The 16,226-nt window shown below is 43.0% G+C and overlaps 1 protein-coding gene across 1 annotated transcript in view; it reads right to left on the bottom strand.

The window, feature by feature from the left end:
* The window catches only part of parpbp (PARP1 binding protein), a 51,240-nt gene that overhangs the window by 27,247 nt on the left and 7,767 nt on the right, over window positions 1-16,226 (bottom strand). Inside the window, exons 3-6 of the mRNA XM_072552016.1 lie at window positions 12,710-12,943; window positions 11,240-11,344; window positions 8,453-8,623; window positions 2,782-2,936 (exon numbers count right to left, since the gene is read on the bottom strand). Of these exons, the coding sequence (XP_072408117.1) occupies window positions 2,782-2,936; window positions 8,453-8,623; window positions 11,240-11,344; window positions 12,710-12,943 (665 nt within the window). The remainder of the gene's footprint in view (window positions 1-2,781; window positions 2,937-8,452; window positions 8,624-11,239; window positions 11,345-12,709; window positions 12,944-16,226) is intronic.

Below are 16,226 nucleotides of genomic sequence, written 5' to 3'. Positions count from 1 at the left end.
AGCTTTTCCTTCTTCTGTCCCCTGGTGTTACAGGAGATCATGCTGCTAGGCACAGCACAAATTTTTTTTCTTCTACTCCACTTTCTAAAGCGCTGAACGGTTCAGAAGTTTTCTCAAAGGTTCATTTAAGTGCATATAAACATATTTCCAGACAACCTACTGCCACTCTGAACTCAAATTGAAAGTAAAACTACATCTTTCTATTCTTAGCTCAGCGTAGAAACACATGACAAACTTAAAGGTACATGGTTTTGTCCACCCACCGCCCAAAGTTTCAAAAATAACAACAAATCAAGAGGCTTCCTCCCACCTCCCCCATTGTTACATGCATGGTGTGTATTGTTGGAAAATAGAGGCAATTCCAGGCACCACACTTCAGGAAGGATATCAAAGTAATGGAGAAGGCCAGAGAAGAGATTGGTTTGGAAGGTATTGGGGGTAAAGAGTTCAAATTATGTGGATTGGAGAAGATCGGAGAGATTTCACAGGGCTGCTTGGAATCATGAGATTGTTATGACAGAACAACCAGTAACCGGAGGTCACAGAATTTAACAAAGAGTTAATGGATGAAAGAGGCAGATTAGAACTTATCATTTCATAAAACACAAAGCAAAAAGTGATGATTGGAATGTGAGCCTGAGTTTGGGGTGGGCGGGGGGGGGGGGGGGGGAGAGAGAAAAGAGGTGGGAGCATATTTAATAACTTTTAAAAGAGGTGGGAGAAACAGAAAAAAGTGGAACTTTGCAGCAGGTCAGGCAGCCTCTAAGGAGCACGAAAGTCGATGTTTCGGGCATAAGGCCTTCATCCGAAATATGGGCGGGGGGGGGGGGGGGGCGGGTGCTGAGAGAGAAATAGGTGGGGGCGGGGAAGAAAGGTACGAGGGAAGACAATAGGTAGATACAGGTTGGGGGGCGGGGGGGGTGATGGGTCAGAGGGGATGGTGGAGCAGATAGGTGGGAAGGAAGATGGACAGGTAGAACAGTTCAAGAGGGCAGTGCAGAGTTGGAGGGTTGGATCTGGGTGTTCTTGTACACCAGTCAATGAAGGTAAGCATGCAGGTACAGCAGGTGCTGAAGAAGGCCAATAGCATGCTGGCCTTCATAACAAGAGGGATTGAGTATAGAACAAAGAGGTGCTTCTGCAGCTGTACAGGGCCCTGGTGAGACCACACTTGGAGTACTGTGTGCAGTTCTGGTCTCCATATTTGAGGAAAGACATTCTGGCTATTGAGGGAGTGCAGCGTAGGTTCACGAGGTCAATTCCTGGAATGGCAGGACTACCTTACGCTGAAAGACTGGAGCGACTGGGCTTGTATACCCTTGAGTTTAGAAGACTGAGAGGGGATCTGATTGAGACATATAAGATTATGAAAGGATTCGACACTCTGGACGCAGGAAACATGTTTCCGCTGATGGGTGAGTGCCAAACCAGAGGACACAGCTTAAAAATACAGGGTAGACCATTTAGGACAGAGATGAGGAGAAACTTCTTCACCCAGAGAGTGGTGGCTGTGGGGAATGCTCTGCCCCAGAGGGCAGTGGAGGCCCAGTCTCTGGATTCATTTAAGAAAGAGTTGGATAGAGCTCTCAAGGATAGTGGAATCAAAGGCTATGGAGATAAGGCAGGAATAGGATATTGATTAAGGATGATCAGCCATAATCATATTGAATAGTGGTGCAGGCTCGAAGAGCAGAATGGCCTACGCCTGCACCTATTGTCTCTCTGGGATGAGGTGGGGGGAGGGAAAAATGAGGAATCTGGTGAAATCAGTGTTGATGCCATGTGGTTGGAGGGTCCCAAGCTTGAATGGACAGCTCTAAAGAGCCAGCACAGGAACTATGGGCCAAATGGCATCCTTCTGCACTATTAGATTCAATGAAATCAATGCTGTGCAGGAGAATGCAAGAACTAGAAGCTGGAGTGGATAATTCAGTCCTGTGAGTACCTGCTCTTCCATTCAATACAATCATGGCTGATCTCAGCTCGACCTCAACGCCACTCTCCTGCCTGCTCGCCATAACCCTTTACTAATTGAAAATCTCTCACAATTTAATCAGTGTCCCAGCCTCCACCAGGATTCCACAAATTCATTAAGACTTAGAGAAATAATTCCTCCTCACCTCAGTTTTCAATCTCCACCCCTCAGTCTAAAACCACTACTTCTTGTTCTAAGAGGAAACATCTTTTATCTACTTTGCCTATCCCCTTGAGCATCTCATATCAAATTATTGAATCATACAGAATGGGAGCAGGCCATTCAGCCCATCAAGTCCACACCAACCCTCCAAAGAGCATCCCAGCCAGACCCAGCCCTCTATCCTGTAACCCCTACATTTCCCATGGCTAATCTACCTAGCCTGCACATCTCTGGACACTACAGGATGATTTAGCATGGCTAATCCATCCATCTTTGGACTGTGGGAGGAAACTGGGACACCTAGAGGAAACCCACGCAAAACACTGGGAGAATGTCTGCATAGAGTTTGCACCATCACCCAAGGCTGAAATCAAACCCAAACCCCCTGGTGCTGTGAGGCAGCAGTGTGAACCACGGAGCCATCATGCTACCTGAACTGATCTCTTCTCATTCCCAAGCTTTAGCAACCATAAAAACACAGGGTAGACTAATATAAAACTAATATAAAACTAAACTAATATAAAAGCAAATATAAAGGCTTTGTCTCCCATTCAAAATTTACACCAGTGTCATTAGAAAATTTATGGGAAAAAAAATTGCTATGTTTCATTCAATCCATGAGCCACTAAAGAAAGTTCACTTACCTGGAATCTGGGGTCTCTCCAATTATTTCTTGCAATTTATCTATGAAATGCACCAAATCTAGAAGCCCTTTGACGTGTTGCATCAGTGGGTCCTTGTCTGAAGGAGCATAGCTTTTTCCACCAAGTTCTAAACACCTAACAAAGGATGTCGCAGCCTTGGAGGAGGCAAGCAAACACACACACCGTTAAAATATGCAGTAGAAAGGAGTACAAACACAAAGGATAAAGTGATCTTTAGCAATCTCTTTACAAGATTCACATGCATCGCAATGTCAACAGTCAAAGATTGGTTCTGGGCTGTAGCTTTAGTGGAAAAGAAACGATCCAACCCAAAGTAAGGGAATCAATTAAAACTTGTTTAGATCGCTTCACCATTGTAAAAACTCAAAGGTGGTCCGCAGGAGGGAACGTCATTAAAAAGTAGATAGATATTTTAGGCAGAAAGACAAAAAGGTTGGTCATAGAGGTTGATATTAAGGAGAGTCTTAAAAAGAGAGAAGAGGAGATTAAGAGATGTAGGGAGAGAATTCCCAATCCCAAGGGTCTCAGCATGACAATTATTGAAGGATCAATTGAAATTGGCTAGATGTTTGAGACTAGAATTAGACAAATGGAGATATTTCAGAAGAGTGCAGAATTTGAAGACATTACAGGAAGTAACCAGGAGCAAGAGGTAAGTATATGAAAACAATTTTAAAAATCAATGCACTATTTAGCCAGGAGCCAATGAAGGTCAGAAAACAGTAGTGATGAATGAATGGAACTTGCTATTAAAGTTTGGATAAACGCAGCAGAAGTTCAGATGGCTTTAAGTTTGTCAGGCAGTGGAGGATGGGAGACTGGCCAGGAATGTGTTTCAATTGTCTCAAAATATCAGGCAATGAGAGGATGATGAGAAATCTATTCCAGCTCCTATAATGTTCTGAATAGCTCTGTCCCTATTTACGTAATTGAATAGTACTCTGGCAGCTATTATTAAAAAAAAAATCTGATTTTATTGCTGAAAATTACAATCAAGTGAATGCTTTGTGTCAAATAATGCTTAAAAGAGGTCAACAAGCTAAAGAACTTGCATTTATATAGCACCTTTCAAAATCTCAGAATGTTCCAATCTGCATTACAGATATTGAAGTATTTTTGAGGTGTTGTAATTATAAAACTATAGCACAAATGGTGCCTTTTCCTTGATAGTGCTATGCAATATTTCAAATAACCTGCATTTTCCCCATGGCTCTGTAATTCTTTTATCCCAATTCCCTTTTGAATCTGACCATTGAATCTGCTTCCACTGCCCTTTGAAGGAGCACATTCCAAATCATAACGCATGGCAATAGGGCAATCCCATTGTGCTACCAGTTCTTTAGTCAAATACCTCAAGTCAACATCTTCTTGTTACTGACCCTTCTGGCAGTGGAAACTGTTTCTTTTTATTTACTTCTCCAAAACCCTTCATGACTTTGAAGATATAGATGAAATCACCATCTAGCCTTCTCTGCTCTATGTAGAACTCTCCTTGTTGTGGTACAGAATCTCTGCCTATGAAGTACCTCCTTCAATAGAATTGTCAATACAGCAACAAAGGGAAGGTTTTCATTTTGTTTATTCATGGGATGAGGCTGGACCAGAGTTTGGTGCACATCTCTAAATGCACTCGAGATGGGGGCAAATTGTCTTCGAGAAGTTTGGATTGACATGTAATAAGAGCAAAATACTACTGATGCTGGAAATATGAAATTTAAAAAGTGTTAGAGATACTCAGCAATTGTGGCAGAAAATTGTGCAGTTATCATTAAGTCCAACAATGCTTCTGAGCTGTTAAGAAAAACGGTCTTTGAACTCAAAACATTAGGCCTGTCCCTTGCTCCACTGATGCTGCCAAACCTACCGAGTTTCTGTTCAGAAACCAGATGACCTGCTTAAGTGACGTTATTTTAGGAATTTATTTTGGCAAAGGACAACAGGCAAAACTCCCCTATTCTTAGCCCGGACACGAGTGATTTTTTTTTTTTTTAAATTCATGGATGGGAAAATGGGCAAGGATTTAAATTTATCTCTCGACATGCCAAGTTTCTGAGTGCGGTGCATCCCAGAGTCCTCTGCATCAGAGATGAGAGCACTACTGCTGGGTCACAGTTGAGGTGAAAAGCAAGAGAGTCAGAGTCAGATGTACAGCACGGAAACAGACCCTTTGGTCCAACCCATCCATGCTGACCAGATATCCCAATCCAATCTAGTCCCACCTGCCAGAACCTGGCCCATATCCCTCCAAACCCTTCCTATTCATATACCCATCCAAATGCCTCTTAAATGTTGCAATTGTACCAGCTTCCACCAAAGTTGCCCTGACCCCAGGGAAAAGACTGCCTATTTACCCTATCCATGCCCCTCAATTTTATAAACCTCTACAAGGTCACCCCTCAGCCTCCGACGCGCCAGGGAAAACAGCCCCAGCCTGTTCAACCTCTCCCTATAGCTCAAATCTTCCAATCCTGGCAACATCCTTCAATCTTTTCTGAACCCTTTCAAGTTTCACAACTTCTTTCCAATAGGAAGGAGACCAGAATTGCACGCAATATTCCAACAGTGGCCGAACCAATGGCCTGTACAGCCGCAACATGACCTCCCAACTCCTGTACTCAATATTCTGAGCAATAAAAGAAAGCATACCAAATGCCTTCTTCACTATCCTATCTTACTGTGATTCCACTTTCAAGGAGCTATGAACCTGCACTCCAAGGTCTCTTTGTTCAGCAACACTCCCTCGGACCTTATCATTAAGTGTATACGTCCTGCTAAGATTTGCTTTCCCAAAATTCAGCACCTTGCATTTATCCGAATTAAACTCCATCTGCCACTTCTCAGCCCATTGGCCCATCTGGTCAAGAACCTGTTGTAATCGGAGGTAACCCTCTCCACTGTCCACTACACCTCCAATTTTGGTGTCATCTTCAAACTTACTAACTGTACCTCTTATGTAAATGACAAAAAGTAGAGGGCCCAGCACCGATCCTTGTGGCACTCCGCTGGTCTCAGGCCTCCAGTCTGAAAAACAACCCACCACCACCACCCCCCTCTGTCTTCTACCTTTGAGCCAGTTCTGTATCCAAATGGCTAGTTCTCACTGCATTCCGTGAGATCTAACCTTGTTAATCAGTCTCCCACGGGGAATCTTGTCAAACGCCTTACTGAAGTCCATATAGATCACATGTACACCTCTGCCCTCTTCAATCCTCTTTGTTACTTCCTTAAAAAAGTCTAAAATTTGAGACTTTAAACGGTTTCTTGAAAACAGTGCAATTTTTTTTATTTATCTTTACCCTTTGAGAGAAGATATATGTAAAATGTGTGGGAGAGCAGTGGTGTAGTGGCAGTTTTGTTAGATAAAAATCCAGAGTGCCAGGCTCATGGTCTGGGATATGTTCAAATATCACTGCTGCTTTGCATAACTTAATTTATGCAAAGTTATTCTCAGTGTTGGTGACGGTGAAGCTGTCACTGACTACAGTAAAAATCCATTGGGTTCACTATTGCTCTTACCTGGTCTGGCCCGCATGTGACTCCAGACCTACAGCAATGTGGTTCACTTTTAACCCCCCTCTGAAATAGCCTGAGGAAGGCACTCAATTCAAGGGCTATGAGGTATGGGCAATTAATGCTGGCCTTGCCAACGACATCAAACATTCCACGAAAGAACAACAACACAAAGTTCATACACTCGCACAAAGTCCTGTTCACATAATCACACACTGACCTACATCAGCTCATGGTCCAACAAAATCTCGATTTTAAAATTCTTTAACATTCAATCCTCCTCAAAGCCTCGCCCCTCCCTCGCTCTGTATCACTCTCCAATCAAAAGGGTTTCCAATGTTAGCGAGTTTGGAGAATATTTGTAGCTCAGGTTGAGGTTCTGGATACAAGTTTGCTCGCTGAGCTAGAAGGCTCATTTTCAGACAGACATTCATCAACACAGGAAATGACATCACCTATCCAAGGAAACCTAAACCTAAATAGAAAGTGGGCCATAATACCAGCACTTCACCGGAGGGCCATTGATGTTACCTAGTATGGTGATTAAACGTCTGAAAACGAACCTTCCAGCTTAATCCAGAGTTTTCAATGCCCCTACACTCCACTAAGTCTAGCCTCTTGCATATTCTGCATGGAGACTACCTTCAGCCACTTCGTGGCTAATCCTCACTAAAGCTTGTGATAACTCTAAAAGCTACCTCCTCAAAACAAACTTTTGACCACCTTTCCTACACGGCCGCCTGAGTGCTGTAAAATTCTCTAATGATCCTATTGTTTTTGGGCAGATTACACTTCAGTGAGGGCGGAGTTTGACTATGTTACAGGCGACATAGGATTGGGAGGTGTTGATCAAAGATAAAAATCACAACACCAGGTCATAGTCCAACAGGTTTAATTGGAAGCACACTAGCTTTCGGAGTGACGCTCCATCAGGAGACAGACACGTGCTGCAACCGACAGGGTACCCCTTGTTGTTCAGTATTTCCCAGGAGCTGAAAGATTGCGCCATGTTCTTCGTGACCTGCAGCACATTATCAATGAGGATGAGCACCTCACCAACACCTTCCCCACACCTCCACTACTTGCCTTTAAACAACCGCCAAACCTCAAACAGATCGTTATTCGTAGCAAGCTGCCCAGCTCAGGACAACTCCATACAACCCTGTCACAGTAGGCACTGCAAGCCGTGTCAGAGTGTGGACATAGATACCACCATTATGCGTGGGGACACCTCCCATCTTGTACATGGCAGGTACTCATGTGATTCAGCCAACATTGTCTACCTTATATGCTGCAGGCAAGGATACCCGGAGGCATGGTACATTGTCGTAGTCTTTGCTCGGTTTCCCCAACAGATGAATGGGCACCGCACAATCAACAGACAGGAGGGTTCCCTCCCTATTGGGGAACACTTCAGTGGTCCAGGACATTCAGCCTCGGACTTTCAGGTGACCATCCTCCAAGGTGAACTTTGGGACAGGCAGCAGAGAAAAGTAGCCAAGCAGAGGCTGATAGCTAAGTTCGGTACCCGTAGGGAGGGCCTCAACCGGGACCTTGGGTTCATGTCACATTACAGGTGACCACCATATCTCACACACATTTTGTGGGGTGAATTTGAACTTGCAGGGTTACATTGTACTTGGCTCAAAAACTGCATGCATTCATGTAGATATCAGTTATCTCACTTTTTAGATTAGAATCAATCTAAATATCATGGCATAGACAGAACACAGGGGGCCAACACCTTCAACATATTGTCTAGCTATCACCATTGTTAATAGCTAACCCAAGAATGCAACTTTTTAAAAAGAAGGTTTTGTGATTTACACATGAAAGAAGTGAAACTATCACTGTATTCTAACAGATGAAAGGCTTAACAGAATCAATTTTTCAATGTACAATTTCAGTTACGCACTGTAAATGTTTGCTATAAATTCTGTGTGTTAGGATTGAGCCCTCCACTACCACCTGATGAAGGAGCATCACTCCAGAAGCTAGTGCTTCCAATTAAACCTGTTGGACTATAACCTGGTGTTGTGTGATTTTTAAACTTTGCACACCCCAGTCCAACACCGGCATCTCCAAATCTTGATCAAAGATGATATCAACTTAAGTACGATTGAAAGCATTGTTCGTTTACCAGGTAACATGATGTTTGCTTGTTGCGTGCTGCATGTCTCAGATCAGTGAAGGCAGTTTTTCCAAACCCTCGCTCAGGAACGTTGAAGATACATGCCAGAGCAAGGTCACTCTTCGAGTTCACCAGTAAGTGAAAATAGTCACAAAGGAGCTTCCTCAAAACCGGTGCCAACTGCAGTTTGGATCACAGCAATGTTAACAAAAAAAAAAATTAACAACAGTTGCACAATCAGAAAACAGACTGTCTTCAGAATAAATAGCTGCCAGAATTATACTGTGCAATAAATTGTAAAGCTAAGGAATGTTATTTAGAACTTTAAGAAACATGGTTAGAGGATGAAAAGATCTGTATTCAAAAAGGTTGAAACTCTTGTGTAATCTGGGTCTCAGTGGTAAGGTCCTCGGGACTGCTGCTAAACAAAGTCCTTGGAGTGCAGGTTCATAGCTCCTTGAAAGTGGAGTTACAGGAAGATAGGATAGTGAAGGTGGCATTTGGTATGCTTTCCTTTATTGGTCAGAGTATGGAGTACAGGAGTTGGAAGGTCATGTTGCAGTTGTTCAGGACATTAGTTAGGTCACTATTGGAATATTGAATGCAATTCTGGTCTCCTTCCTATCGGAAGGATGTTGTGAAACTTGAAAGAGTTCAGAAAAAAATTTAACGATGTTGCCAGGGTTGGAGGATTTGAGCTATAGGGAGAGGTGAATAGGCTGGGGCTGTTTTCCCTGGAGCAGAGGCTGAGGGGTGACCTTATAGAGGTTTATAAAATCAAGAGGGGCATGGATAGGATAAATAGACAAAATCTTTTCCCTGGGATGGAGGAGTCCAGAACTAGAGGGCATAGGTTTAGGGCGAGAGGGGAAAGATAAAAGAGACCTAAGGGGCAACTTTTTCATGTGGCGGGGTGGTGGTGAGGTGGTGTATGTGTATGGAATGAGCTACCAGAGGAAGTGGAGGAGGCTGGTACAATTGCAAGATTTAAAAGGCATCCAGAAGGGCATACTAATAGGAAGGGTTTGGAGGGATATGGGCCGGGTGCTGGCAGGTGGGACTAGATTAGGTTAGGATATCTGGTCGGCATGGACGAGTTGGACCGAAGGGTCTGTTTCCGTGCTGTACATCTCTATGACTCTAATACGTTGGGACTATCAAAAGCTGCCAAAGGAGTCGACAATACCCATTTGATGCCTCACCTGAGAAGTGAATTGTGACATCATGTGTATTCGAGTGCAGTGACAAACTGTTCGCGAACAGTACATGCAGATCATAGCAAGCAAGGACATACAGATCACAAGATGAAAAAGCTTGAACTGATTAAGGCATATAGGTTGCACTGCTATGGCAAGAAATATCATTATTTGAAGTTAGAGAGTCCATCAATCAGGAAGTAATGGCGGAAGAAGCTGTTTTTTGAACCTGGTGAGGTGTTCAAGTTTCTGTTAAGAAGGTACACAGAGTGTTAGGTTTCATTCGTAGAGGGATGGAGTTCCAGAGCCGCAATATCATGCTGCAACCACACAAAATGCTGGTGCAGCCACACTTGGAATATTGTGTACAGTTCTGGTCCCCATATTTCAGGAAGGATGTGGAAGCTTTTGAAAAGGTGCAGAAGAGATTTACCAGAATGTTGCCTGGTCTGGAGGGAAGGTCTTATGAGGAAAGGCTGAGAGACTTGGGTCTGTTCTCATTGGAAAGGCGGCAGCTAAGTGGGGATTTGATAGAGACATTCAAGATGATCAGAGGATTAGATAGAGTAGAAGGTGAAAATCTTTTTCCTAGGATGATGACGTCAGCTTGTACGAGGGGGCATAACTACAAATTGAGGGGTGATAGATTTAAGACAGATGACAGAGGCAGGTTCTTTACACAGAGTGGCAAGGGCGTGGAATGCCCTACCTGCTAATGTAGTCAACTCAGCCACATTAGGGAGATTTAAACAATCCTTAGATAAGCACATAGATGATTTTGGGATAGTGTAGGGGGATGAGGTGAGAATAGTTCACAGGTCAGCAAAACAGAGTGCCTGTTGTGTGCTGTATCATGCTATGATCTATATCTTCTGCTTGATGGCAGAGATTGTAGGAGAGTATTACCAGGATGGGATGAGTCTTTGATGATATTGACAGCCTTTCCACAGCAACAAGACATGTAAGTGGAGGGGACGTTAGCTTCTCTGATGGTGTGGGCTGTGCACACCACATGCTGCAGTTTCTCATGATCCTGGGCAGATCAGTTGCTGCACTGGGCTGTTACGCAGCCGGACAGTTCGCTTTCAATGGTGCATCTGTAAAAGTTGGTGAGGGTTTTATGAGCTACCTGAGAAAGCGATGTTGTTGTGCCCTCTTGACTATTGCATCTACAAGGGAAGTCCAAGACAGGCTGTTGGGTATCGTTACTCCAAGGAACTTGATGCTATTAACATTTGCTCCATTGATGTGGATAGGGGCATGTTCTCATCTTGTCTTGTCTTGTCATCAGTGCAATATCCAAGTGTTAGCCTTGGTTAGGAGTTTCTAACTCAGGAAAGTCAGCTGAGTCAAGGACACACTGGCAAGTCATCAACTTTCATTTGGTTACTATTCATCACTAACATTTTGTCCCTAGAATATTCTCAACTTTATCTAACAACGGATTCCCACCTCATCCTCCCTTTGACCTGAATCCCCCACTCATTTCTCTTGTATTTTTTGTCAACCATGAAAAATGTTCTCAGTTGCAAGATGACCATTAAGCTGAAATAAAGTCTAAGAAAAAAAAGGTTTGTTTCTCAAATAATGTTACTGTCACCTTAGCAATGGTCTGATGACTCTCATTGGCTGGAGAAGTGGGAACTGGAGAAAGGGAATTCTCCGATGGCTTTGCAGTACCCAACAGGAAATTCAACAGCTCCATCTGAAAACAATTGCAATGAATTACTTACCCATTAAAAAAGTTAGCAAAAAATCAGAAATAAAGATAATTAATCCCTCTCTGCTGCTTTTTTCCACACAGCCCAGCTATTTTCATTTCACCTTTCAATTGTTTTATTAAATGATCCAAAATTAACAACCATTCAACACTTTCCAGGGAAATAGTGGAAAAGTGATCAACTTCAAACGTTTCAGCAAAATAGCTGCGGTTCAATTCTTGTCAGTCAGGGGAGGCAATGGCATAGCGAAAACTATTAGCCTAGTAATCCAGAGGTCCAGGCTCTTGCTCACAGGTTCAAATCTCATCACAGGAGCAGTAGAATTCAAAAGGATTCAATTCATCAATCTGGAATATGGTCTAGTCTCAGGAATAGTGAAAAAAAATAGGATTATTGTCATCAACACTTGCCAGGTCTGCATGTGATTCCAGATTCACAGCAGGATAGCTGACTACTACCCGCTGTCGGGTGATCTCACAAGCCACTCAGCTCAAGGGCATTTTGAAATGGCCAGAAATGCTGGCTTTGGCAACACCAAGGAAAATTCGGGTGCATTGAGGTTTAATGTTAATTTGGGAATTGCATGCTAGTCCAGTTAACCTGTTCATCTGGATGTTTGCATAGCCCCTTGAGACACCTAGGACATTCCTAAGTGTTTTACTGCTAAAGTACTGACAAACAGTAACATTACAATGGGCTGTTTTAATTGGGTTTATGGAGATTGTGAATCTTAACCAAGAAATCTGCCATATTTAGAATGAGACATTAAACTGAGATCCCAACTGCCCCCTTCAATGGATGTAAAAGATCCTGTCACTTTTTAAAAATATATTTTGTTAATTTCACTTGTTGTGACAGGGCATTGCTGCATTCTTGAACCACTGTAGAGCAAATGCTGTAGGTAAGGTAAAATGCACTTAGGGAGTGAATTCCAGGAATTTAACCCAGTGACAGTGAAGGAACTGTGGTATATTTCCAAGTCAGGATGGTGAGTACTTCGAGGGGGAACTTTCACGGGGTGGTGTTCCCATGTATCTGCTGCCCTTGCCCTTTGAGATGGGAGTGGTCATGCTGTCTTGAGGAGCCTTGCTGAATTACTTCAGTGCATCTTGTAGATAACATACTGCTGTTAGTGAGCATCAGTGGTTACTATATTGAACAAGACCATGAAGGTTTGCGATGTCCTGATCAATGTTCATACTTCAACAAAAAAAAACTATTTTACACAGAAACAGTCCATTGGGATCAAAAACTTCCACAGCAGCTACTTATGTTCCACACACATCTCCTTCCAAACTCACCCAATTAGCTTGTTTACCTCATTCCTTTCTCTAAGTCTCTCAGCTTACCTTTGACAATATTGCTGCAGGATCACTTTCAGGTTTTAAGTTGGCACAAATCTTGTAGACATCAATCAGGTCCACAGAGTTATTTTTGCTCAGAAAAGCCTCATATGTTTCTCGGACTTTCTTGTACCCATCTGGTGCCACATCAAGCTCACTCAGCAACTCCAGTTTCTCCCGAAGTAAGTGTTTCCAAGACAGGAGCAGTTCACTCAAGGTAACGCTGAATTCCCCATAGGACTAAGGAGTCAGTGGAAAACAAGGCATAAACAGAAATTATAAGCATGATGTTAAAAACAAGAGGAAAATGATTCAAAGAAAGTTAATAAATTGAAGAGGAGGAGGAGGATCAACAAACAAATGTTGTTTAATCCCAGATAACTGGAGCACGATCCAATTTGTGGGAATCTTTCAATGTTAAATTGGGAATTGCTGCTAGGAGAAAGTGAGGACTGCAGATGCTGGGGATCAGAGCTTAACAATATGTTGCTGGAAGAGCGCAGGTCAGGCAGCATCAAAGGAGGAGAATCAACATTTCGGGCATAAGCCCTTCTTCAGGAAATTGCATGCTAGCCTAGTTTACCTGTTCACAGCTGTCAGCAATGGCTTATTGGGTCCTGTCCTTGCTGAGTCAGAAGGCTGAAGTCTCAAGATCCCCTACAATGACTTAAGTACATAATCCATATTGATGCTGCACTACCAAATGAGCCACCTTTTGAATGAGGTGTTGAATGGTGACTCTACCTACCACCTAGGACAGAAGTCTAACAACCACAACATTACCTGAAAGAGAGGGTGTTCCGAGCAATAACTGCCTCTCAACCAATGACAAAGCACATTGCGGTTCATGGAATCTTGCTGCATCTAAATTAGTTGTATCATGTCATTAAAATATTGATGGCACAAGCAGTACTTAATTGACTGTACATGAGAACTAGGAGCAGGAGTAGGCCATCTGGTCCTTCAAGCCTGCTCCACAATTCAATACAATCATGGCCTCAGCTCCTGCCCTCATCAGAACCCTTAAATTCTTTCATTGTTCAAAAAGAAAACCTATCTTGGCTTTAAAGACATTTACTAAAGTAGCATCAACTACTTCACTGGGCAGGGAATTCCATACTGTAAACTGTTGAGACATTCTGAAATGCACTATACAAATGCAAATCTTTCTTTAAAGAGGACTCTGATAAACAACCCCACAAACAGTAGTCAGTTTAGACCAGTGAAACCTGATCAGCGGTCCTGACTCCTGTTTTCAAAATGTCTGAATTACAAAAAGATAAAAGGGAAGTTTACTTTTCAGGTTTGAAAGGGAATAAGAGGTTATTTAACAATTTAAATATTAAAACAGAATTGAATACTGAGTTGACACAGAATTTGAGCGACCTGCATGGATACAACTCCAGGTTGCTTTAACCTTCTAGATACTGCCCATCATGAGGCTTTGGAGTTAGAGTTTGGAGCTTTCTGGGGGTCACTGTAGAAGTCACTGTCTTACATAAAGGCAATTCTTGTCTCAGTGCCAATAAACTCATCTGTTCACAGATATTGTAAAGAATATTGATCACTACCACAGCTCCCCATCCGCTGATAAGAACGCAAGAACTAGGAGCAGGAATAGGCCATCTGATCCTTCGAGCCTGCTCTGCTATTCAATAAGATCATGGTTGATCTTTTCATGGATTCAGTTTCACTTACTCATCTGCTCACCACAATGCTTAAATTTATTTTCTGCTCAAACATTAGATTAGATTAGATTAGATTAGATTACGTACAGTGTGGAAACAGGCCCTTCGGCCCAACAAGTCCACACCGCCCCGCCGAAGCGTAACCCACCCATACCCCCTACATCTATATTACCTAACACTACGGGCAATTTAGCATGGCCAATTCACCTGACCTACACATCTTTGGACTGTGGGAGGAAACCGGAGCACCCGGAGGAAACCCACGCAGACACGGGGAGAACGTGCAAACTCCACACAGTCAGTCGCCTGAGGCGGGAATTGAACCCGGGTCTCCGGCGCTGTGAGGCTAACCACTGTGCCACCGTGCCACCCATCTATCTTTGTCTTAAAAATAGTCAACAAGGTAGCCTCAACTGCTTCACTGGGCAGAGAATTCCACAGATTCACAACTCTTTGGGTGAAGAAGTTCCTCCTCAACTCAGTCCAAAATTGGGTCCCCCTTATTTTCAGGCTATGCCCCTAGTTCTAGTTTCACCCAGTGGAAACCACTTCCCTGCTTCTTCCTCATCCATTCCCTTCATAATTTTATAAGATTTCCCCCTCTCTTTTTACTAAATTCCAGTGAGCATAGTTCCAGTATACTCAGTCTCTCCTCATAAGTCAACCCTTTCAACCTAGTGGACCTCCTCGGCACTCGCTCTAGTGTCATTATGTTGCCTTCTCAAGTTGGGAGACTAAAACTGTATACAGTACTCCAAGTGTGGCCTCACCAGCACCCTATACAGCTGTGGTATAACTTCCCTGGTTTTAAACTTCTCCATCTCTCTCGCAATGAAGGACAATATTCCATTTGCCTTCTTAATCACTTGATGCACCTGCAAACCTTTTGTGATTCATGCACAAGAATACCCAGGTCCCTCTGCACAGCAGCATGTTGCAAATTTTCATTGTTTAAACAATAGCCCATTTTGCTGTCATTCCAACCAAAACAAATGACCTCATATTTACCAATATTATAGTCCATCTACCCCAGACCCATGTCCATTCACATAACCTATCTATATCCCTGTACAGACTCAGTGTCCTCTGCACACTTTGCTCTACAACTCTTCCTAGTGTCATCTGCAAACTTTGGCACACTACATGTGGTCCTCACCTCCATGTCATAGAGTCATAGAAATGTACAGGATGGAAACAGACCCTTCGGTCCAACCCATCCATACCGACCAGATATCCCAACCCAATCTAGTCCCACCTGCCATCTTAGTAAATTGTAAACAATTGCAGTCCCAACACTGATCTGAGGCACATCACTAGCCACTGTTTGCTAACCAGAAAAACATACATATATTACTTTTTGCTCTCCAGTGTCTTGATTGAACATCAATCACGTACTATGTTACACCATTGCGTAGATCATCATGTCATTAACATATTTATTCTCGAATACAGTTCTGCAAGTGACCATTTTGCCTTCATGCCAGTGCCAACTCTTTAAAAAAAAGAGCTATCAAAATTGCCCTACTCACTACATCTGCCTCCAGAACCACATAATGCCTTCCTTTTCTCCCTTGAAAGCCCACATTTTTGGAGGCTCCCAGCCCTGGCACCATCCTGACCACTTCTACAGTTCATAGAGGTCTTGATGCCCTTCTTTTGAATTCTGTTATCATCCAGAATCTAATGGGAGTAGATTCAGTGGTATTTTCCAAAACGCAACACTTGGTGTCAATAGTATCTTTTAATTTGGGTTTGGGTTTCACCTGGTCTATAAAATCCTTTAACCCCACACCCCACTTGCCCCTAATTGCCCAAACAGTCAAATATTGAACCAA

The sequence above is a fragment of the Chiloscyllium punctatum genome, chromosome 32 (assembly GCF_047496795.1).
Source record: "Chiloscyllium punctatum isolate Juve2018m chromosome 32, sChiPun1.3, whole genome shotgun sequence".
In the NCBI taxonomy this organism is placed as follows: domain Eukaryota; kingdom Metazoa; phylum Chordata; class Chondrichthyes; order Orectolobiformes; family Hemiscylliidae; genus Chiloscyllium; species Chiloscyllium punctatum.
Note: the sequence above shows the minus strand (reverse complement) of the source record. Positions and strands in the feature narration are given on the sequence as shown.